We start from the raw sequence: 23,245 nt of genomic DNA, 5'->3' as shown, positions 1-23,245 counted from the left end.
GCAGTAAACCCTAGAGAATACGCAGTAATTATGCGCAGAAAAACAAACGCACTGTTCAGAGGAAGAAAAAAAAAACCCACCCAAGCCCACAAACCCAAAACACTTCAGCAGAAAGTTAGGTTGTTCAAGTCCGAATTTATAGAAAGTTTCTTTGTACCACTCTTCCCTGTTTTTGTAAGACACTTGGATGTTTTTATACTTCTGGGGGAGTGGGGGGCTGGGGAAGCAACAGAAGTTTCTGCAAGTTGCCTTTTTATTCTGTGCATCTCAAAAGCAGGAGTGGGCATCTTCCAACTTAGGAAACAGTAAATAAAGAAGTAAACTCTGGTCCCATCATTACATTCTGGTGCAACAAATTTGAGGAATTAAAACCAGTTATATGTAGATGTGTTTAAAATAAATAAAATACTGTCATTGCAAGGGGGAGCACAAGAGAAGGAAATAGCTTCATTTGCAATAAATTTCTGTCCCTCTAGGGCAATAATCTTGGAACCTGAACCACTGGCTTCCCTACTGTGCTACTTTTACTGGTTTTCCTGGAAAGCTATCTTGCTCTGAATGGTAAAAATGACACTATACACAGGTTTCTTCTTTCTGTCAGTATTACCTTGGGAAAAAATACCCCGGTTGTATGCTATCCAATTATCTACCTGCAGCAGAACAAGTTGTAGGGACAGTCTCAAGCGTACCTGGCATCCAGGAAATGGCTTTGGCTATCTCAGTTGTCTGCTGTGAGAAACTTTCTTAGTTTCAGCTTGAGACCCTCATGGGTTTGCTGCCAGTGTCATTCTCCCAGTGGAGCCTTTCTTAGGAGCAGACGGCAGATTGGGGCCCTATTCCTGGTCTGATGCTTACAGAACAAGGTCCCAGGCCCTACTTTCACATGGCATCCATAGCTAATCAGCTGTGAACAGAGTGACACAAGCTTAACGCTTCTTTGGCGTACGATATAATGTCTCCCTGTCAGCTGGGTACCTGAAGCCAGGCCTGGAAATGCTCAGTTGGCAGTGCCCGCTGCATGCCTGGCATTCAGTGCATCGCTGTTGCAGTGTCACAGTTTATGGTTGAACAATTTGAAAAGAGAGCGAGATGCGTCAATCGGATCGGATATGGGGAACAGCAACGCTATTTCCAATCCTGAAGTAACAGAAAACTGATGGGAGTTTGACTTTGTTTGGGAAATGAGAGATAAGTATCATGAGGGATGTATACTTCACACAAACGCGTGCACTAGAATGCACACGTTTTCTGAAATCCCATTTCTTTCCATTGTGTTTCAGTGGAATAAAGACCCCATGACTTATAAATGCCAAGTCCTGTTAGACATTATGGACCATTTCAATGAGATACGTAGTTTAGCTGAACTTTTTCCCCATCATGTATGGAACACCTGCATCAGAAATCTGAACAAGTGATCACCAGAGAGACAGAGCTGCTGTGTGGGTATTTTTAGCAAAAAACTGTTCTCTGAAAGGGTGAATTATCTCTAGTGAGCCAAAAATTAAGAGATTCTGAGCCTTTGTTGTAGTTTATTTTCCCCTTCTGGGGACAACCTTTCTCCGTTCTAGGCTGTTCTAAAAGGAACATTCTCTTATGAATAAATATGACAAATAGAAAAGTAAAAATATAGAAACAAACTATGTAAACATAAGCCCTGAGGTATTTCAAGCACACAGTGTCATTTTTATACCTGACATGCAATCTAAAGGTGCCAGTAAAAAAATTTATGGCTCTGTAAAAATGTCCCATCTTTCTTTCCTGCCTTACACCCGCAAGAAAGGGTGAGAGGTTGAGGTAAGAGCCCCATGGAAGCTGTGATAGTCACAGAAGCAGAAACAGAGGATATTAAAGTGCTGTGTGTCTTTCCCTGACCATTTTCACCCTTCGGTTGGCTTCCACAGGCCAGTTAGATTCAACAGAGCATCTGACAAAGCTGATGCTTTTCTGTATATAGGCTCCACTCCTGCACCAGCATATGCACCAGCATATGTACCGCATAGAGTCTTGCAGGATAAAGGGACTTCTGAATAAAGATTTTAGCGGCCCCTTTAACTCATAGATTTGTGTGTGTGTGTCTCAGGCTAACTTGGGAAGCTTAAGCACACTTTGCACTGCAATTGCTCCCAAATGACTGCATTATCTTGCCAGCTTCCCACCTCTTTCCCCCTCTTCCTTTAGCCTGGATCTCCTTGGACACGTTGTCTCCCCCAGAGCTTTCTGTATTTGCATGAAGGGTCCAATCCTAAAAAAAAAATCCAGTCTCTGCATGACAGTGAAGTCAGTGGGTCTACTGACATGAATTAAAGTTTGCTGGAGCAGGCCCTTAGGCGTTACATTTTTTTTTTTTTTTTAGTAAAATCCAATTTTATTAATTGTACTCTGTTTGGGCTTTGGAAATAACAGTTACAAAAGGGATCATAGGTCTTTTGTAAGGCATTTGTTCCTCTGCTAATTCTTGGCAAATGGGGACTCAATATGAAAGGGTTTCAAGCACTGTATACCTAGGGGTGTGTGTACACTCTTGCACAGCGAGACTCTGGAAGAATATGCATGCAAACATGCACACACAACATATTGCATTTGCACATACTTACCTAAAAAAGGTACTGAATAGACAAGTACCTGCTCATGTGTGTATATATTTGTAAGGAGAGATATGCATGTGCTTACACTATGTGTATAGATGTGTAAACTCTTAATTGCACATATACAAACATTAAAACCCCAATGAGTCTTAGATGCACCTTTGCTTTTTTCATTTAAAAGGACATTTTAAAGCCCTTTTTTGTTCACGTTGGTTTTACTGTAACTAACACAATTCACCTGCTCACTTAATGGGATATTTTCCTCTCAGTATGTTAAAACACTAATTAAAATGCATTACAATTATTAAATTGGGTAGAAGAGCACTTCTTGTAAAGCTTAGTCTGGAACTCCTGGGACATAGTTGTGCAGTGAAAGTTTTAGATCATGTCTCTTGTGTTACGGATCGCACAGCACAGAACCATGCTGAATATCATGCCAAAGATCTAGAAGAGAAGGGATGCAATTTAGGGATCCACTTACAAAACAGTTATAAAATAGTCTGCGTATCAGAACAATCTGAAGGTTGTTATGGCAGAGTAGCAAGTGACTTCTTCCATCTACAAACCCCAAGGCATCAGACAATTAACATAAAAGAGATTTCACTGATAATCAAAGCCAAGATTTTATCTGCTCACACTAGTTTCACTGTTCTTTGTTCTAAATGTGAAGACCAGCATAACAGCTCCAAGAGTTAATGTTATTAACACAAATTTCACTGACATCAATAACTGTGACTATTGGTATTATGCCTAGTATTGCACCAATACGTTCTGAGTTTCAGAGTGCTTCTACATGGAATACTGTATACACATTTGAGTAAGAGCAGAGAATGAACTGGTGTTGAGCATTGCCGTTTTACAGAGAAAGCTAAGCTCTTAACAGTTACTACTCAAGACCGAGACTATATATGAAATATAAAACTCTATTCATGTTAGGGAACTAGTTAACTGGAGGGAATGTTAAAAGCAGAGAACAGTGGGTGTTGCCAGAGTCTCCAGAAATCTTTTTTTTGCCACAGGTTGATTCTCCAAAGCAGTTAGCAGCTACCTCCTGATGCTTCATTGCTAATGATGGGAGATGAGCAATACTATCAGGCAGTTAAACCGCCGAGTTCATATTCCCTCCCCACACACCTCCCTAAGGAAGGAGACAGCTGACCAGTCAGACCCCATGAAGTGTCAGAAACAAGCACAGAAATATGTACAGACCTGTTTCTGCTGCTAAAGAGGTTATAATTCCATAACTTCTGCTGTATGTGAGGTGGGAAGCCACAGTATAAATTTTCATATTTCTAGTGTATCCTTGTTGAGCAACGAGGTTATGGGAACTCTGTCCCACCCATGGTGCTTTGCTGTATTTTTGAGTACACTTTCACGTTTTATACAAACCACAGGATTTTTTTAATCCCCTTTACCCACGCCACAGTTTCTATTACATACATACACCCTTCATCTGTTTTTAAGTTTCCACATAGGAACATGAACCTCCTGCTCTTCGGAGAAGCTATAGCTGTATTTCTTTACTAATGTTCTGGCTCCTCCTGCTGCTTCAGACTGCTGCTGGTTTCTGAGTCTGAAGGAGGTCATGGCACACACATGCTGGCAAATGCTTTCTGCTAAAGCCTGCGTTTGACACAGCCTGCCCACTCCTGCCATATCCTTGCAGCAGGGTGACATCTATTGGTCACAGCTCTGTCACGAAGCAGCAGACCTTGGGAACACAACAATACACACTCGTGGGAGAAGGTGGACTGTAAGGAAAGTTAGGAAATCTAAGGAATAGATCCTCAAAGGGCCTAAGGCAACAGTTTGCAGTTGTTTTGGAATAGATGAAATGCTGCTGTGGCCTTTTGCTTTTCAGTTTGGTTCATGTGCATTCCGCTTTCCTGCTATTACAACAAAGTAAGGTTACCGTTAGATACTTGGACCCTGTCTAAGGACACAAAATGAATGGGTAAAATGAAGTCGTGTAAGTCTGCTTGTGCCAATGTGGGCAATTCCCAGAGAGAGGACACACTGAAAATGCTAAGAATAGCTGCAACTTTGAGGAATCTCACCAGTTGCTGCAAAACACCTTCCGCAAAGCTTTGAGTAAGGGACAGGGTACTGGGCTCAAAGGTAGATTTGAGAGTGAGAACATGGATTTACTCACTGTGATCCCAGCAATTGCAATTCCAACAATTCCAACTAAATGCAGATTAGCATCAATTACATTCTGGATTTCAACCAGGCAGTTCTATTAAAAACAAAATTGAAAGATTTTTGCTCCTAGAAAAATATACTCCAACCAGCTCCATCAGCTGTTGTCACTAAATAACAGATAAACATGAAAAATATTATTGCAGTCACTGTCCTAATTCTTGCATCTATGTCTTGTGTTTTGTTGGACAATTTTCACATCATATTCCCTTTCCTAGTGAGGTATCTGTACCTCTTGCCTGTACAGGCTGACACATACAAGTAATTTTCTTACAATCAGTTTTCCCTAAATCTAAAACCCTTTATATGATAGGCCATGCTAAATCCAGAAGTTTGGCCCTTCAGATTGACACTGTGCTCACAATTAATTGACACAAAAGACAGAAGTAACAGTATCCTTCTTGGCACCAACAAAGCTTCTAGTCAGGAGTCTCCATGCATGATTAAGGCAGGCACTTGCCAAAATTCAGCCTTCACGGGGCTTTTCATTTAGGACTCCTGTTCTGCTATGTCCTTCCCACTTTTCAGATGATATAATACTGTCTCGGCTACCATGGGATGCTACAAGCTGGCTTCAGAAATGAGGGCTGGGCATATTCAATATGACCTCCAACTTATTTCTGCCTCCACTCTGCTCCATTTCATATGGAATTTCATGCTGGAATTTGCAAGGAAAAAAGGAAGTTCTTCCTTTCTTTTACTTATAGCATGTCTCCAATTTTACTTAACAATTGACACGAAAAATTGATTAGGACAACCAGAACAGAGTACACTTGCCTTTGGCATCTGGATATTCTCTGGACAGGGTAATCCTGTTTGTTGTTCCATATTATCTTTGCCACAGCATTGGAGCTAAATGAGAGAGAGAGAGAGAGAGATATGAAGACTCAAAGAAAGGGAGACCATAGACTTGTTTCATACTGAAAGCGACACAATAAATAGCTTAAAAAAAAAAAAAGAAACAATACAGATCAAGTAATAAATTTATTCCCTATATTAACTGCTACCTCTGCTAGAGTTCCAACTGCATGGGCCAAAATTCTCAGAAATCAGTTTCAGTTGTCTGAAGCCATAGCAAACAGACAAATTTGTATTAACAACAACTTCCAGAAGGCATTTTTACCACAGTATCTCATAACAAAGCAAACAAGTGGATTTTGGAAAAGCAGATCCCTGTCTTACATGGAAAGAGGAGTTGTTAAAGGGAGAAAGCAGAAAGTTCAAATAGCGCCTACAGAATTATGGGCAATGCACAAAAGCTTCAACAGAGAATACTAGAATCTATTTCTGACAAAGCATAGTCCTGGGTTTGGGTCAGAAATAACAGCTATCTACACCGCCTCCCACAGAGATCAAGCCCAAGCTTTGTTGCTCCTTGCAGCATTCCCACGTTCTTTAGGACAAACATTTCACAACCTCAGACCCTTTTGTCCTTCTCCCATAGCTGTTATTACTGACCCAAAGAGGAATTCCAAGCATTTTGTGGGAGACAGGCAAACAGGAAAAACAGACCCTCTGAAGCACTCTGATTTACTACTGTCTCCAAACCCAGCACTATGCTTTGTTAGTGTCTTAATCAGAATTAGAACCAGGAAGTCATAGGTTCTAATTCTGATTAAGACACTAACTTTTTGGGTGGCCTGAACTGAGTCACACGTGCTTTTGGTTCTTTACCTACTTGGTTCAGTCAGTGACAGGATCTGCCACACTGCAGGTACCGGGACACAGGTCACAGTTTTTTCTCTGATAAATGCAGACAGATTCAGACCTTTTACCTCTCTCTGCATTTGTGAGTATTTATTCTTGGATTTTAATATACAAAGGGCTACAATAGTCATATCTTCTGCACAACAAAGACCAGAAGCATCAGCTGAAATTTAAAAGCCTGGCCATTTTCACTTTCAAAGGTAGGGTTCACTTGGGAGCTGAAAACCAGAGCCATCAGGAAACTGGGCTGTGAGCCTCTGGCTCCATTTTGAGTAACACTGAGTTCTGTTCTTTCATACCTCAGTGGGAGGCATTCTGAATTTTAAAGGGTGATGTGACAGCAGGGTAGAAGTGCGAGGTATTAAAGCTCAGGAGGACTACTCACAGCCAAGTGGTATTTGTAGATAGTCCTGTTGACCTCCCCCCCTGGGTTTTTCATATAGTCATCATAAACATCTTCATAGATTTTCTGGCCTTCCTGTATTGCCTGCAGAAATCAGACCCTCCAAGTTAGTGGGAAATAAATCTTACCCCCCCATCCAGTGCAGACTTCCAGCTTGTGTCATCAACCTCCAGAGCAGAAAATTATGCCTGGAAAACTGGGGTATCATGATTGGAAAGATGGGAGGTTTTGTGGCCTGATGGCATTCAGAGGGACTCTCCATGGGTCACAATGTCTGTAGTTTGGTTAAACACTGTTAGCTGGAGAAGTTCAGTGCTTGAATTTGCCCTTTTCCCAAGCAATACCCTCTTACCATGTAGTTCTACTCGATGTTCCTTGTGGATGTGGAGTTGAACCACACCTACAGATTTACTTTAATAGAGAGGGGCAAAAACTGCATCCCATTCTGGACTTGTGATAAAACAAGCTCTCATTGACTCCAGGTAAGAATGTCAGAGAATCTTCCTGGGAAAGGTCTCCTAGAAAGCTTTTCTATGCAAGAGCCAGACTGTAGGTCAGTTGGCACTGGAATTCGTAACTGCCCCATTATTATATTAGAAGTTGCTTGCTACTTACCACTTTCTTGCCTATAAAGGCAAATACTCCAGCAGTGACCTCAGCTGCAAAGATCACCAACAAGCAAGCAAAGAACTGCAGAGCAAAAAGAGAATCTTATATTAATATACTTTGCACAATTCTGCTTTATATGGACTGACAGTCAGTCCCTCATCCTTGCCCCAGGCCTCAACAGCCCACATGGTAACTGAAAGAAAGCTGGTAAGCAAGGTCCATAACAAGGGTGTCAAGTCAGATTTCTTTTAATATGGAAGCAAAAGTGGAAATGGCAAAGATGTGGCTCAGTTGATAGCTTCAGAAAAGACAGGTAGTAATTCCAGGAAATATATCACGAGACAAGCAATGGAACTTCTTCATATGGAAGCTCTGCAATAGCACAGTGGCTAGAGAGGCTAGATTAGCCAGTAAAAGGACGTAAGACATTTCAGGTCTTGAACAGTGAAGATCTTTCCACTAATCACACAAAGCGTATGCTTTTGAATGATTTTCCTGCACAGCCCAGGCCTTTAAAACTGTTTACTTACTGCTCCAAGTAAGCACTGAGACTCCCGCGCTGCTCCACAGCACCCAAAAAATCCAACTGTGGTCATGAGAGCCCCTGCTCCCACCAAGACATAGAGTCCTATGAAAAACCAGAATCAGAGAAGAATTTAAGGTTTCTCTTCCCAAAGTCTGCTACCCATTTGTCAAAACCACACATTTGTAAGTAACAATGGTCTCTGGCTCTCACAAAGAACACCCGTTACACAGAAAAGTTCTCTCGCCACAAAAGGAGACCAATGATTTCCTCAGAATTCTTGGAGAATCTTATGAAGACAAATGAGAAGACTTCCGCCTCCCAAGTTTTCTCTCCTAAGGGCAGCTCAGTCCAGGAAGAACATACACCATACCATCCACAGTCACCTTACAACTCTCCAGTGTGGAACGTAAGGCAAAAGAAACCCAGCATTGCTAGAGGGCTGGCTTCTGTGAAACCTGGTGCTGGAAATGTGCTGTAGTGCTATGTAGGGGTGAAACTTAAAAAGCTACCTGGCTGCTATGCTGTATCAGTTGCCTGGCAGTACCTCAAAAAGGACATTTGAAGATCAGTGTACAGGCACGACAGTGTGATGTTCCTCTGAAATCAATGCTTTGGCTGGGGAAGAAGCTGATTGCTATTGGAAAGAAGAGGATGATTGGGGGAACCCATTGAAAGCTGTTAGAGGAAGTGAATGAAACAATGAATTTGCACTGTCTGGCAAAATAATGAGCGGGAAGGACGGCCTGGGGGAGGTCATAAGCTCAGCAATAGTCCTGAGCTTGGTCACTGCAGTGAATCATAGAATCATAGAATTGTTTAGGTTGGAAGCTTGTCTACAGTTCAGTGACTTGGAGCATGGCATCTTCCTTTTATGATAAACAGCTGCTTTACTGCCTGCTGGGCAGGCATATTCCAGCATCATTACTTTACATTTTTCTTCCTCCAACATACTGATGCAAGTGTCAGAATATGGGATATCAGCAGCTTTTAAAGGCTAATATCAGTGCCTTATGAATCAGAAGACTTGGAGAAGAGTTGCCTGAAAATTGATAGAATCAGAGAACCAAACAAATCACATCAGATATTAAAAAAAAGGTGATTCTGTATGAAAGGAATAGAGTGTCTGAGACTTAAAGGCCAAGAACCTTGCATGCATGGCCTACAAACAGTGTCTCATGATGCATGGTGCCCTCATCTGAACTGCAGGACACCCTCTCACCACCTTATTTCAATAGGCAGAATGAGAGTGGCTCTGCAGCAGCCAGTGGCAACCCTGCATTGCCTTCATGTTCGGGACATCTGCAGCGAAGTGTTACGCAGTGGCTGAATCGCTTAGGGGGCTGCTCAGACACCTTAACTGACCCCTTCCTGGGACCGCATCGCTGAATAGATTTGAGGCTATTGGCACAAGGAGTTATCTGTGTGTAGACAAATTTAATGACATAAAGAAAGGACAGCAAATAGTGGAACATCAGAGTAAACATATAAAGAGGATAATGAAGCGATCTGGGGATGAGACTGCCAGCAAAGAGCAGGCCTGAGACAAGTACAGAGCATGGGAGATGTCAGTTTAGCCCCATACATATTAAAGATCTAGGACTGGCTACGTTCAGAACTTGACAGGACAAAAACTGTAGAGGTAAGGGGAATAGCATTCATCTCTGCCACCTGTAAAACTGCTAGAAATACTCACATTCAACAGGCTGGTTTTTGTATGGGTTTTATCTAGGACAAAAGGAAACCAGAGCACAGAATTTTTTCTTTCCTCACTTGTAAACTTACATGCTTGATCCGTGCTTAGGCAATACATGTGCGGTGTCGGTACCCGTCAGCCCACAACTGTGTTTGTGCTTGTCTCTGGGTGCCGTGTCAGCCAAAGTACAACAGGCTCAGTGCAGTGCCTTGTGATTCTAGTCTTCGTCTCGTGTGGGCAACGTGGAGGATGCGCAGAAATCTGCTGTGCCAATCCACTGCTAGAAAAAACAGCTTCATTTCCCTCATCCCATTACGAGGGGACAGTGGAGCTACAGGCTGTGCACACTAGAGGGCACAGTGAGCCTTGCTCCCAGCTTTGACTACGCAAACTTTTAATGAGAACGTTTAGTATTCTCCATTACCAATTTAAACGTTATTTTAAAATTTGACCCAAATCTGTAGGGTTAACAGAGCTGCTGGCATTTACTAGAAAGCCACACAAACGACAGTTTGCAATGATTCCTAGGAGAATGGAAAAACAACCAACCTATCAATACACGAGTGCAGAGCAACTAGCTACTCTGCCACACAGATGCAGCCTGCCTGGAGAAGGCAAACTCCTGCCCGCTGCCCGTTCATTGGTACATCTGCATCCCTGTCCAGACACTGTATATCACCAGATAACTACCCCAGCTATTGTGGTCCTTCTCCTCCCCTCCATCCTTCTTGCCCCAGTATCTTTCTTGTGCCAAGGACTGCTGCTGAGGAACACATTCTGCTAAACAGCAATACACCAATTATAATTAATATGGCTTTGCCAGGTCTGGGATGCCAGATATGCGGGATTTGATGCTGATTGTGCTGGCAGTTCAGATACTGTATTTTCTAGATTTTTAATATTCAGCATCTTGTGAATTAACTAGGACTGAGCATTCTTCAAGCTAATATTTGTACACATATTCACAACGCAGTGGTTTTTAATGGGGGAGGAATATACAAAGATATATATGGCTCAGGAGAGAAGGGCCAGCCCCTCGTGGAAGATGAATTGGAAAATGAATTGGAAAAGACAAAAAACTTCTTTTAGGTGCAGAAATTGTGATTCAACTGCCAAACACCAAACCTGCCATTTTCTGAGATCTCCATGGTAACAAACAGAGTGTAATTACAGAGATGTTTCCTGGACCCTTTTCTGCATGTCACTCCCTACTCCAGTCCCTATAACTACTTATAAGGCAACTTAGCCCAGAGACTTTTTGATTAAGACAACTGGAAAGAAGTCTTCCCATTTCTTTTTGTTGCTTGCAGCTAGCAAAGACAAAGCTCTCTGAGGCTCAGGGGTGAGACCACTTTCAGGAATTTGGATTTGCTTTTGTCTGAGAAACAGACTTAACATTTCACTTGCATGACTCACAACTAAACCGCTACCTCAATCAGAACTTCCCTTTTAAGGCGTGTTACAGGAAGAACTCACACCACTCACTAAACAAAGCTGAGCTTGCTGTGTGTCTGGCCCCACGGTTGAGCCAGCCAAGAGTTTAAAACCACCTTTTTCCACCTTCTGCTCAGGAGAGTTCATTCCAGACTTTGTCTTTTCTCAGCCGGGGACTAGTAGTTGCTGATACTCAGAGAGCTATTTCTAGATGGAAAATAATGACGACACTTAAAAAACAGTGCACAAAACTAAGGATGTTTTTACTTGTCCGCTATATATACAAACCTGTAATCTTTCACACAGGATTGAGACACTTGAAGAGTAGCTAGAGAAAAATTCAAAGGGACCAGGTTACTTCTCAGCTTGCACTGTAAGGTTTCCTAGCACCCAGATCCAGGTATGCTCAACTTAAGATGATTTCCAGGAAGGGTATCAAAGCAATAGATTCAGAAACATCCTAGATGCTTTAAGTATGTAAGACAGGGAGACAGTATTTCTTTTCCTAGTGGGCTATTCATAGCAACGTAGGCATGATCACCTCAAATTCTTAATAGGCATAGACCTAAACTGAAAAGTGAGACTAGAGAGGAAAGAAAAAGAAAAGGGTGGCAATGTATGGCACCCCTTAGAATCACAGCCTTGCCTAGGACATCATGCACTGATAGCCATCAAGTTAGAGCAGTTAGGATCAGCAAAGCAGACAGATCCAGAAATTTGGTGGTGTTAATGTCATACATTGCCATGCAATAGTAATGTGTTAGAAGTAACTAAGCTTCACTAAAACCCTTTCAAAAAAGCAGGATGGAAAGCAAAGCCTTAATCAGCTTCTATTCATAAGTGCTGCCATTGTAAAATACAAAGCCTTGGCACGGCCTCCAATTTGGCATCTACAACCCAGCAGAGAAACAAAAGAAGACAGTTTATAGTTACAAAACAGAACACATTTGATAGCTAGAAACTCTGACACAAAAAAGTTCACCACAAAGCTCAGCATGGCAGAAAGAAGTGTGCGAGTCAGGTCAAGGTAGAGAGCTTGTTTCAGTGAATGGAAAATTTTGAGAAGACTGTCCAGTTGCAGCTTTTTGTGCAGCAGAAGTAAAAAAGTAGAAGGTAGAAAGGAAGCAAATCTTTGTGGCCTCTGTGAAATTTTTCCTCTTGCCTCTTCTTGCCTCACTTCATTTCCTGAGTCCTAATTTTGTCACTTTGATCTGTGTCTGCTAATCAAGAGGAGAGAGAGAGTTTGGCAACTAACTCATCTCTGAGTTTGTTGGCAGCACACAGCCCACGCAGGAGCAGACAACAAATGAAGAGAGAATACTGAGAACAGGCACACTGCTATGGCATTAGGAAGGGCCAACACTGGGCCTAATGGCAGGAACCTGCCATGTATGTGACTGCCCGCAGCTCAGGAACGTTTATTGCACCTGCATGCACAGAGCAAGACACTCTCAGCCCTTGAATGCAAAGGGATGAAGAGGCACATTCCAAAGAAGTAAAAGCCATGTGCAAAATGCAACAGAAAATTGGTTGATCTGAGCAGACGCAGCCAGGACACTGACGTCTGTGAGGAGTACTGGAAGAAATACGGGCTTCTTTGTAAACACAAGAGGGTGAAAAAACAAGTGTCATAGGACTGGAGTTTTTTTGGGTGGAGCCTATTCTCTTGGCCTTTTTTGTGGGGAAATATTCAGGTTTTGGGGTGGTGGGTTTTTTGTTTTGTTTTGTTTTAGGCTGTGCTAAAACACTACCCCCCCAAACACGCAGATTTTTATAAGCTGTGAAGAGAAACTAACACTTCTACTTTTAGCAGTAAGTCAAGTGAGAGAACACCAACTAACATTTATTTCCCTTCTGGCTAAAAAGTAGGGTAAGAGGAGGGGCAGCCCATCCTTCAGCCATTGTTTCATTTTGCAAAGAACAAATTTGGAAAGCAGTAAAGCGGCAACTTTTCTATATAATTGATTTTTTGATTCATCCCATGGGAAAAATCATTAGTCACAAAGGTCTCTTGTTAACCCTTTAGCATGTCTTCAGTTTCCTGAAAGGAAAATGTCAAATGGGGGTATTCCCTGTGAAAATTCCAACAGGGGGGATTCACATTTTCTAGAAGATTCTGCTTTGCAATTATAAGGGGAATTAAAAAGTTAACCTGGTAATCTCAGAGCAACCTGTGGCTCCCAATAGTGAAGAATGGCAAATCTCTAGATTGGCATCTATGTTCATGGCACAGAGTTCTTCCATAAGATCCTGCTTCCTGCTGGGGCTGTACTCTGCAAGTGTGAAGAAGCACTTCAAGAAGGATAAAGGGTATTCTGGGTGTCATTTCTGGATGAACGAAGCCTTTGTGATAAGCAGTGAATGCAGAATTTCATCATTTTAGACTAGGTAGAAGGATGGAATTTTTTAGCTGCTGACTGCAGTATGTCTTTATGTGTATCAAGAGTGAGGGAGGAATCAGCCATGTTTTTAGAAAAATGACGAGTGAAATCTGCAAGCCATCTGTTCTTTGTTCCTTAGAGTGATTAAAAACCACTCTCAAGGTAACATGCAAATCTATGCATAACTCATCTGAAAGGAAATGGCACCAGTCCTTTAGTCTGTTGTATGGCACTTGGACAGACTAACACCCGTGTCCTTAGAACCGGAGTCCCTCTATACTCCCATCGCAAAGGATCAGGATAAGCAGAAGTGTGTACTACCAGTGTTTTATGAACAGAAGGGAAACATTACAACACAAACCAGGCTGCTAGGAACCTACTAATGTGGACCTTAAGACCATTCTTATTTCAGACAACGCATGAACCCTCACTACCACTACCAGATACACTCTGCTGGCTGCCTAGGCTGGTAGAGATCTCATTTCAGAGTCTGGAATAGAACCCACCCCAGAGTTGTTTTTTGTTTGTTTATTTGTTTTAAATCTTACTGACGGCTTTGAAATAGAAATCCCTGTCTGGAGCCTACTGCAAAGAGCAGGAACAGACAAATGGACACTGTCTTTCTGTCTGGCTTTATTTCACATGGGTTTCTTGTTTACCTGGCTGCTATGGTCACTTTCCATTTAAAATAATTCTACTTTTTCTTTTTGGGGCTGAGTAACTAACACTGAACAAACCACCAACTGTTTGTACTCCACTGAGAAAACAAGCAGCTCTCTTCTTGGTCTAAGGGATCCAGAGGCAGTGATGACAGGAGTCTAGAACCCAGACATGACTTGCAGAGATTTTCCTGAGGTTGTATGTGCATTGCAGTCTGGAAGGCAGATGTGCTCCTCCACAGAAGGACTGAGGCTCTCAAGCCCTCAGTAGTGCACCAAGGAACCTGTAGTGCAAATGCACTATTGGAAAAGATGGGAAACAAATGTAGGAGTTGGAAATGACGGGCCAGACAGGGGCAGTTGTGTATGTTGTGCATGGTAGCAAAGTCAGTTTCTGAAGCGGGCTTGTTACTAGAGATTACCGGTTTTGTGTTCATAGATTGTTAGTATATTTATCTGTAAAATACATTTACAAAACTGGAGAAGAGATGCAGTCCTCTGAAGGAAGATGAATTTCTGGAGAATTGGAACATGCCCTTAATTTGAGCATAATGCACAGACATAATTACACGTCCTGTGTGAATTCAACAGGTATTTCGTGGTTAATCTTCCTGGAACCACAAAAGCATTACAGATAGCAGCCAGTTTGCAGGCTTCTGCTGATGCACAAATCCTGAATTTCAATTTAAAAGCAACCTCACTGTAATGTAACATCCTGGTCCGCTGCCTCCCCCTTCCCACAGAATTCCAGCACTTGTTACATATCTTATCATAGAATCATTAAGGTTGGAAAAGACCTCCAAGATCATCAAGTCCAACTGTCAACCCAACACCACCATGCCCACTAAACCATGTCTGGAAGTGCCACGTCTACACGTTTCTTGATCACCTGCAAGGATGGTGATGACTCCACCACCTCTCTGGGCACCCCCTTCCAATGTTTGACCACTCTTTTAGTGAAGAAATTTCTCCTAATATCCAATTGAAACCTCCCCTGGTGCAACTTGAGGCCATTTCCTCTTGTCCTATCGCTTGTTACTTGGGAGAAGAGACCAACACCCACCTTGCTACGCCCTCCTTTCAGGTAGTTGTAGAGGGTGATAAGGTCTCCCCTCAGCCTCCTCTTCTCCAGGCTGAACACCCCCAGGTCCGTCAGCCTCTCCCCATCAGCCTTGGGCTCCAGACCCCTCCCCAGCTTTGTTGCCTTTTTCTGCCATCCATGTCCTTGAACTAAGGGGCCCAAAACTGAACACGGTATTTGAGGTGTGGCCTCACTGTGCTGAGCACGATCACTGCCCTGCTCCTGCTGGACACACCATCCCTGCTACAAGCCAGGATGCTGTTGGCCCCCTTGGCCACCGGGGCACACTGCTGGCTCATATTCAGCCGGCTGTCGACCAACACCCCCAGGTCCTTTTCCACCAGGCAGCTTTCCAGCTGCTCTTCCCCAGGCCTGTGATGTTGCATGGGGTTGTTGTGACCCAAGTGCAGGACCTGGCACTTGGCCATCTTGCTCACATGCATCTCACAGCCCTAAATAATTATGTCCCAAATTCACATAAGCCAAAGTATTCAGCCATTACCTTCTCAGTAATCTCCAATGACTCTGTCAATATCTACTTCCTCCTATACCAAACTTCACTGAAGTCAGATGTAGTCGACATACCTGCATTAGGTGGATCTGTACTATCACAGCTGGACTTCATAGAATCCTGTGGCAATGGATTCTACAATTTAAGGATGTAAATAGTGTGAAAACCTTCCCGATATGGAAGTTGTTCATAGAGCGTAGTATGATAATAATTGTGTCAAACTTCTTGGTATTTTTTCTAGTTTTATTGCATCCTTTTTGACCAGAACCACATACAGCATTCAAGACACTCTGTGCACTGGAAATGTACACAATGACATTAAAATTTTTCAGTTGGATTCCCATTTCCTTTCTTAATTATTCCTGACATTTATATGCCTTTTTGACTGCAGCTGAGCAAGGCACTTTTGTCAAGAGCAGCTGACAGTGAGTCTAAGATCACGTTCCTGTGTGGTTATAGCTAATTTAAAGTCTGTCACTGCTTATACTGCTTAGATTATCTGTTACCACTTGTGTCACTTTGCTTTATTGATACGGTATTTCATCTGTCTTGTTAATACTCAGTCATTTGGTATTCTGAAATCCTGTCACAATTCTCTGCAGTCCTCTCCAGACTAGTACACCCTGAGTAATCCTGCGTGTATGCAATACATTTTGATGCAGGTATCAACAACAGTTACACACTTCTGGTGCTTAAATGCACAGGCTTCAAGCCACCCCAAACAGAAAACAGTGCATTCGCAGAAATCTCCAACCCCCACAGTAGCAAAAGTTAGGGCTCTGCAGATAGTTGTTTTCACCCACCCATCTGCAGATAAAAGAAGTGCTGGAGCAAAACAAGCCAACTCAATCAAAACCCTTTCTGTAGACACCTTTGAAGTGACACACCCCAAAAAGGAGCTAAGGGCTTTTTTGTTGTGGTTTTATTTTTTTCCAGCAGACAAAATGCTTTCCTCTTACTGGCTTTATAGTGGACAGTCCCATTGTATTTCCAGCTCTGTCAGAATGAAACACAACAGAGGACTTTTCCCTTGAGATATGGTGGGTTATATTGGTTTGGTTCTTTTTCTAGAAGCCACTTTAGACACTGGCATCTAAAGCAGAGTTAGTCCTTTTAAAGAGAGTACGTATGAAGAAAAAGCATCTAACTGAAGAAGCCTGAGCATTCCTGGAGTTTAGTGTGCTGCTACAGCAAGAGGAAACATCTGGATGTCTTTTTACTTCATGCAGGACCAGTGACAGGTTTATCCCCAGTCACCTAGGCCACTTGCTATGGGTGGCTGTTTCTGGAAAAGTAGAAGCGTTGAGGCTGTGGTGCTGGGCTCTGGCCTGCGCATGGGCAGTCTGACCAGAATTGGATACGATTCCTTGACCGCTTGCTGAGGTGGGCTGAGGGAGACCCCCCGTACTCAGGGAGCGGTATTGTCAGAGCAGCGCGAGCAGTGTGCAGGCACCAGGGTGACTTGCAGCTGCCTCGAGGAAGAAGAGGGTGCGTCAAAGGAGGAAGTGGCGTAACTGTCGCTTCAACTGTTGCTGCTGTGTGGAACTGGATAGCTTTTACATAGCTACACGCAAAGAGAGTGGGGTGGGAGAAAGGTTTATCCAGGAGGACAGTTTAACAGGCAGAAAGCATAAAGTGCATTATCATGCCTAAATGATTAATTAAAAAAAGAGAGCCTCCTGAATCTCAGCATATTGCAAATATAAAACAAGGAACCTGAGGTAGATGGACAGCTTATTCCACTAGGCTTAATTAGCTTGTTTTGTCAGAATTCTAACTTTGGTGGCCTTACCTTTACTCTGCCAGGTGGGATACTGACTCTTAGGAACTGATTGCTAGGTTTTATGATCCAGCACAGAGACTGAGAACTTTTAAACAACTTTCATTTTGAGTAAGTTTTTTTTGGGGGGGTGGTAGTGGTGGTGTCATATTTTTAAGCAGATCTGCAGTGCAGCAGCTTTCGTTTTCCACTCTGGGCCACTATCAGCCTTTTCTAAACCACTCTTCCTCTACTGCAGAAGAGGACTGCACACAAGATGATAGGAAGAAAGACAAGTTCATTGCTTAAGTCTTAAGTATAGACGAAAAGCCCCTTCAGTATACATGATGGCAGGACCATTTGATGCTCCTCTTGTGGTATTGCATTGCTACACAGAGGCTACTTTGCCAATAGCTCTCATTTTAAAGGCTGACAGAGTTTGAGAGGCTATGGACTTTGGAGAGAAAATACTGTTGACTAAGGGTATAGTTCTTCACTCCAGAATACATGAATAGAACTATAAAAAAATGAGGCACAGGAGCAGAGATTTGCATTTCACATGGACTTAACTGCTGGCCAACTCCCGTTTGTATGGGCACCCACTACTACGGAGAAAAACTACTAATGTCCTTCAACTCCAGACATGACTTCATATCCTAAGGCATGCACCATCTAACTGTACCTTTCAGAGCCAGAATGATCACTCATGCTCTCACAGACCCCAAGAAAATAACAAAGCCATCCTGAAACTTCTGTCCACAACTGGTTTGGCCCTGATGAATGCCTGGACCACAGATTGGATCATGGAACTGGAGCAAAGAGAACAGAACACAGTTTGTGAGCTCTGGCTGTGCAGGAGAAGCAACGCTTCAGTGCTGCCAGTTATGCGAAAGAGTCACCCAGGTTGATTTAGTCACATCCACCAGTTTTTGTTGCCATTCCTGATGGGGCTTTTGAGTACATACACTTCATTTCTATTGCTACTGGCAGTGGTGTGACCCTCTGCACTTCATTTATTAGGGATACAGAGAGTTTGTTCTCCATGTTGCCTGAGGAACCAGAACAGACTTTCCTCTTCATCCACCAAAAGCAAATAGGGAAGAACACGTCTTGAACTGACCCTTAAAAAGTCCCCATGTTAGTTTTTACTTCACAAATGCTCAACTTGCAGTCAGCAGGCACTTTGTCTTTACTTCTGTGCTTTAGGTATGTTTAAATTTAAGAACAGCACTACTAGAAAGAATGAATTGTGAGACAGCAATGCTGAAATCTTGGGTTCACACAAGCATCTCTCTTTTCCTTCTGATTGTTGAAGACTTTCCTGCCCGGTAAAAAACTTGCCAGAGTCTTGGTACAGGAGTCTCAAGAAGAATGAGCAATCCAAGGGAATTCCCGTTATTCTACAGATCTTTTCTCCATTTGGTCAGTACAGCGTCACAGACAGCTCAGATAAAAGAGGTAACTGCCGAGCTACTGACCTTTGCTGAATTACCTTTTTTTTTTTTCCTTCCTTTTTTTTTCCTCTTAAGTACAGCTAAGAGAGGAATGTATGAAATCTACCAGAACTGAACTGCAATAGAACAGGAAAGCTGCAGTTTTCCTCACCACTTGAAGCACCGGCACAAAAAAACATACTCGGAGATGGAGTAACATAAAAATATTGTCATGCCTGCCACTGCAGGGGGAACTCCAAAAGTTGGGGAGCTGCAGAGAGAGGATGTCCAATTTTAGGAGGCTGCTCTAGTGTAAGATACATCTGGTAAAGTGGATGGAGACTGCGTGGGTCAAAGAGTTCCAATTCCAACCTTTGCTGTTGTAGATTAAAAAACTGCAAGCTGCAGTGGGGAAATATGGATCACTGAACACAAAACCATCCATGAGCAACAGAAAACTAAGAACACATATGTGCTTGACCTCAGCACTGCTGCCTGTAAGTTGTTTTCAAACCAACAAAAACATTTCAGTGGCTGGAAAAGATGAACAGGCCTGGTTGCCAAGTCATGGCCCGAACTATTCCAGGGGGCAGAAAAGAGAGCTGGACTGCTGGTAAAGAACAAGGCTATTTAAGGAGGCTCATTCTGGCCTAATGGAAAATGCAAGGATATAATTATCAATTATTTTAAACTAAAACAACATTTCAGATCCAGGAAAAAAAAAAAAATCACAAGGAAGCACAAGAGAGAAGCTGGTTAGATTCAGCTGGCAGCTCAATCCAGGTACAAAAAGAGCAGAATGTGCTGCTCTTTAGAAGCAAGAAAATTAGGTGTCTTCCAGAAGATGGTGATTCTGGACAGTGCTTTAACCTACAAAACTCTGAATGCAGCTGCACTGTTGTTCCAAGCACTGACACAAAGCTGATCTGATCACAGGGGCTTGGGTTATTACGAGGCAGCCACAAAAGCGGTCAGTGTAACAGAGCTAAAGAAATTATTTTTAAATGCATGGCCATATGTTTATATCTCCAAGTCATACTGATGATCTGCTTTCTCTTTCAGCCTTCTGGGCGACTGCTCCTTGTGTGCTGCACAGTGTTCCATATTAAGAATTCCTATGCAAAATTCTGGCTGTCACCCAGCATGCATGTTACAGAGCAAGCACAAAGCCAAATAAACAACACTCCTAGAGTCTCTGTGAGAAGGGCCCAACACACAACTGTCAAGGGGGACTCAGAGCTGAAATCTCCTAGAGAGGTAAAGCTCTTGAACATGACCATCAAGTGCAGCCTTGTCTGCTGAAAAAAACCCCCGCCATCACAGAACCATTACTGAACTTATCACCATTCTTTACCACCGCCTTAGTCAGAGATAGCTAGCCTCAGACTTCTGAACGGCTGCTCAGAAGTCACAAGAGCATTTAACGTGATTTGTAATGAGGGAGGGCAGCTGACAATTTTCTGTTTTTCTTTAACAGGAATGCTCTATTCAGAGCACAACGCCTAATACAAAAAAAGGCCAAAACTTGGCTTTAGAATTCAGTCAAAAGTGCAAGTTTAAAAGAATTCACAACATATTTATATCCTGTTCCTTAGCACTTCCTCTGCTAGCAGTTACGTTTACAACATACAGCTCTATAAATACATGTGACAACCCAATAGCTGAATGTCACGGTATATGACAAAACTTTTACAAGAACCTTGCCTAGGACTTCCCAAAATTAACAACTCTGAATAGCTTTTGTAATTCCTATTCAGGACTGAAGCAGATTAAATCTTTCAGAGATTTAAATACACATGCACCAAAGAACATCTTGTTTACACGTTGTTACAGTCGGCACTGCAAAGTTGTAAAATTACTGTGGTGCTTATTCACATCACAGGATGTATTACTTTCTGGTTTCTAACAAACCACCAGTACTTGATTTTGATGGCCCGAACATCCTTCTGTCTTGTTGAATCTCCTGGGTCAAACGAAGGTTGGTGAGGCAGGGAAGAGTTCCAAGATACAGCATAGGAAATTCAGCAGGTATAAAATGGATGTGGAAATGAAGTTAGTGATCTAATATGCTGCTGACGTAGCAGCTCAGATGTAAGAGAAAAAGTAAATAATATTTCCTGGCTGGCTGTGTCAGTGGAGGTGCTACAGGGTATTTTACAGTAACCCTTAGGTGCGAATCGCATTTTCATCTGAATGGTTTTATTCAGCCTCATAAACTCCCACAGAAAACTGTGTGGGACATAACATTCTACCCATCTATTCCCACAGTACTATAGAGTCAGCTCTGTGCCTTTAGCCTGGCTGCATATATTAAAGAAGCTTGGGGTTAGGACTGTGGTGTGTCAGAGGCAATATTCCTGTGACGGGTAACTGACTGCCACGGGACATCTTGGGTCAACTTCCATTACTGGCCACCCTGTCAGAGTGGCTTGATGGGCAAGGCAGGACTGAGTATTCCTTCACACCTGGCACTTGTAGATGGCAAAAATGTTTGCACCAATTGGATTTTATTGAGTGAGTCCATCTCCAGGGGTAATATATTAAACCAGAAAAAAATCTGGCTCTTCTGGTGTAAAGGAATGCTACAATTGCCAGTGGATAGAGAAATGCAGTTGCTGGAAGTCCTAGGCAGCTGCTATTTAAGGATGTCTACAGATACGTAACACAGGTGGCGTTTCCAGAAAACCCAACTGGAAATCCTAGGGAGAAAAAAACTTGTCTTAAATGCCTAAAATTAGATATGACCAACACCAATTCTGTGGGCTTGGGAAACTAGTTGATTCCTGCCTAGGATGAACAAACAGTTCTTGAGATGACTGAACACTGTGTAGTTTTACTTTAAAGCTGTGGAAGGATTTGCTCCGATACTTAAAGTCACACTGAGGGCCTCTGTGTGCAGACACAGGGAGAACCAGTGTTACTGCTGCCCTGGTGTTAGAAACATTCAGAAGTGGCACTTGTTTTGCTGGCTAGCAGCTGCACAGAAAACCCTGGAAGGATATATTCATGAGCCCCATGTTCCAGGAGTCTCTGACCCAACTCAACTTCTATTCTGACGGTATTAGCACAATTCACTTAGGGTACATGAGGATTGGATCAAATCTGAGAGAAGAGTTCAGTTAGGCCTAAGATGATGCCAAGCAGAGAAAGGACGAAAGCCATCACGCACATGACGCACAGCACCAGAATGTCCAGTTTGGTGTAGTTCAGGAATGTTGGCCTTCATATAATTCAGTGCATAAAGTGTGTCACATGCCCCAGGATGAAACCAAGGCTAAAGGCTACTGTCATCACAGGCACTTTAACTTACCCATGAAGAAATACTCTGGAGACTTTTTGTCTGAAGCAAAGTCTGCCATAACCCCACCAAACCGCAGCCATAGACCAAAGGCAATGACAGCCATTCCTGCCAGCTGGAAGATAAAGAGACCAGTCAATACTTCAGTTACAAGTGGTTGGAGAGCATCAAAGAGGCGTCATTGGCACCTTATGCTTTCTTGAAATTCCACAGCTCAGGGTTGCGCTGTCAGAAAATTCAGGAAGCACTTGCCAGTGTTTGATAACAGTGAATTCCTATTACAGTGCAATGTACTTCTTTCCGTCAGCTCTTCAATGTGTGGTGCTTCTGAACTTACTAGTGACTTTCAAACCTTGTAAGTAAGCTCCTTTAGTCATCAAAACTTGGCCTGAATTGCAATGGAAAATGGAGGGGGGGGGGTTGTGGAGGGGAAGTGAGTGCCCATAAGAACAGACAGGCTGCAAATCCGATGAGGAACACTCTGCCCTCCTTCCTAACGCTCAGAACTGCACTGTAGTCAGGCAGTATCCAGGAGGCCACTCAGGGCCTGGGTCTGGAGTCAAGATGCTGTTACTGTAGGAGAAGCCCTTGTGCTGATTTTGGCTGGCATAGGGTTAATTTTCTCCACAGTAGCTGGTATGGGGCTGTGTTTTGGATTGGTGCTGGAAACAGTCTTGATAACACAGGGTTGTTTTAGTTACTGCTGAGCAGCGCTTAGACAGAGCCAAGGCCTTTTCTGCTTCTCACCCCACCAGCTAGTAGGCTGGGGGTGCACAAGAGGGACACAGCTGGGACAGCTGCAAAGCTGGTGACCCACACCATATGACGTCATGCTCAGCATATAAAGCTGGGGAAGAAGGAAGAGGGGACGATGTTCAGTGTTAGGCCAACTGTATGAGGTTCAAGAAGGCCAAGTGCTGGGTCCTTGGTCACAACAACCCCAAGCGACACTGCAGGCCTGGGGAAG

The 23,245-nt window shown here is 43.0% G+C and overlaps 1 protein-coding gene across 1 annotated transcript; it reads right to left on the bottom strand.

Annotated features, from left to right (window-relative positions):
- Positions 1–2,204: 2,204 nt before the first annotated feature.
- Positions 2,205–22,453, bottom strand: TSPAN2 (tetraspanin 2; the record flags this gene model as incomplete). The annotated part of the gene is made up of 7 exons (XM_035894863.1): positions 2,205–3,029; positions 4,738–4,821; positions 5,562–5,636; positions 6,877–6,978; positions 7,510–7,584; positions 8,034–8,131; positions 22,291–22,453. Coding segments are annotated over 7 exons (663 nt in total), but the record flags the coding sequence as incomplete, so codon positions are not given.
- Positions 22,454–23,245: the final 792 nt, after the last annotated feature.

This window comes from Egretta garzetta, unplaced genomic scaffold, assembly GCF_000687185.1.
Source record: "Egretta garzetta isolate BGI_Z169 unplaced genomic scaffold, ASM68718v1 scaffold245, whole genome shotgun sequence".
Classification (NCBI taxonomy): domain Eukaryota; kingdom Metazoa; phylum Chordata; class Aves; order Pelecaniformes; family Ardeidae; genus Egretta; species Egretta garzetta.
The sequence above is the reverse complement of the archived record's forward strand: the minus strand, read 5'-3'. Positions and strand labels throughout refer to the sequence as shown.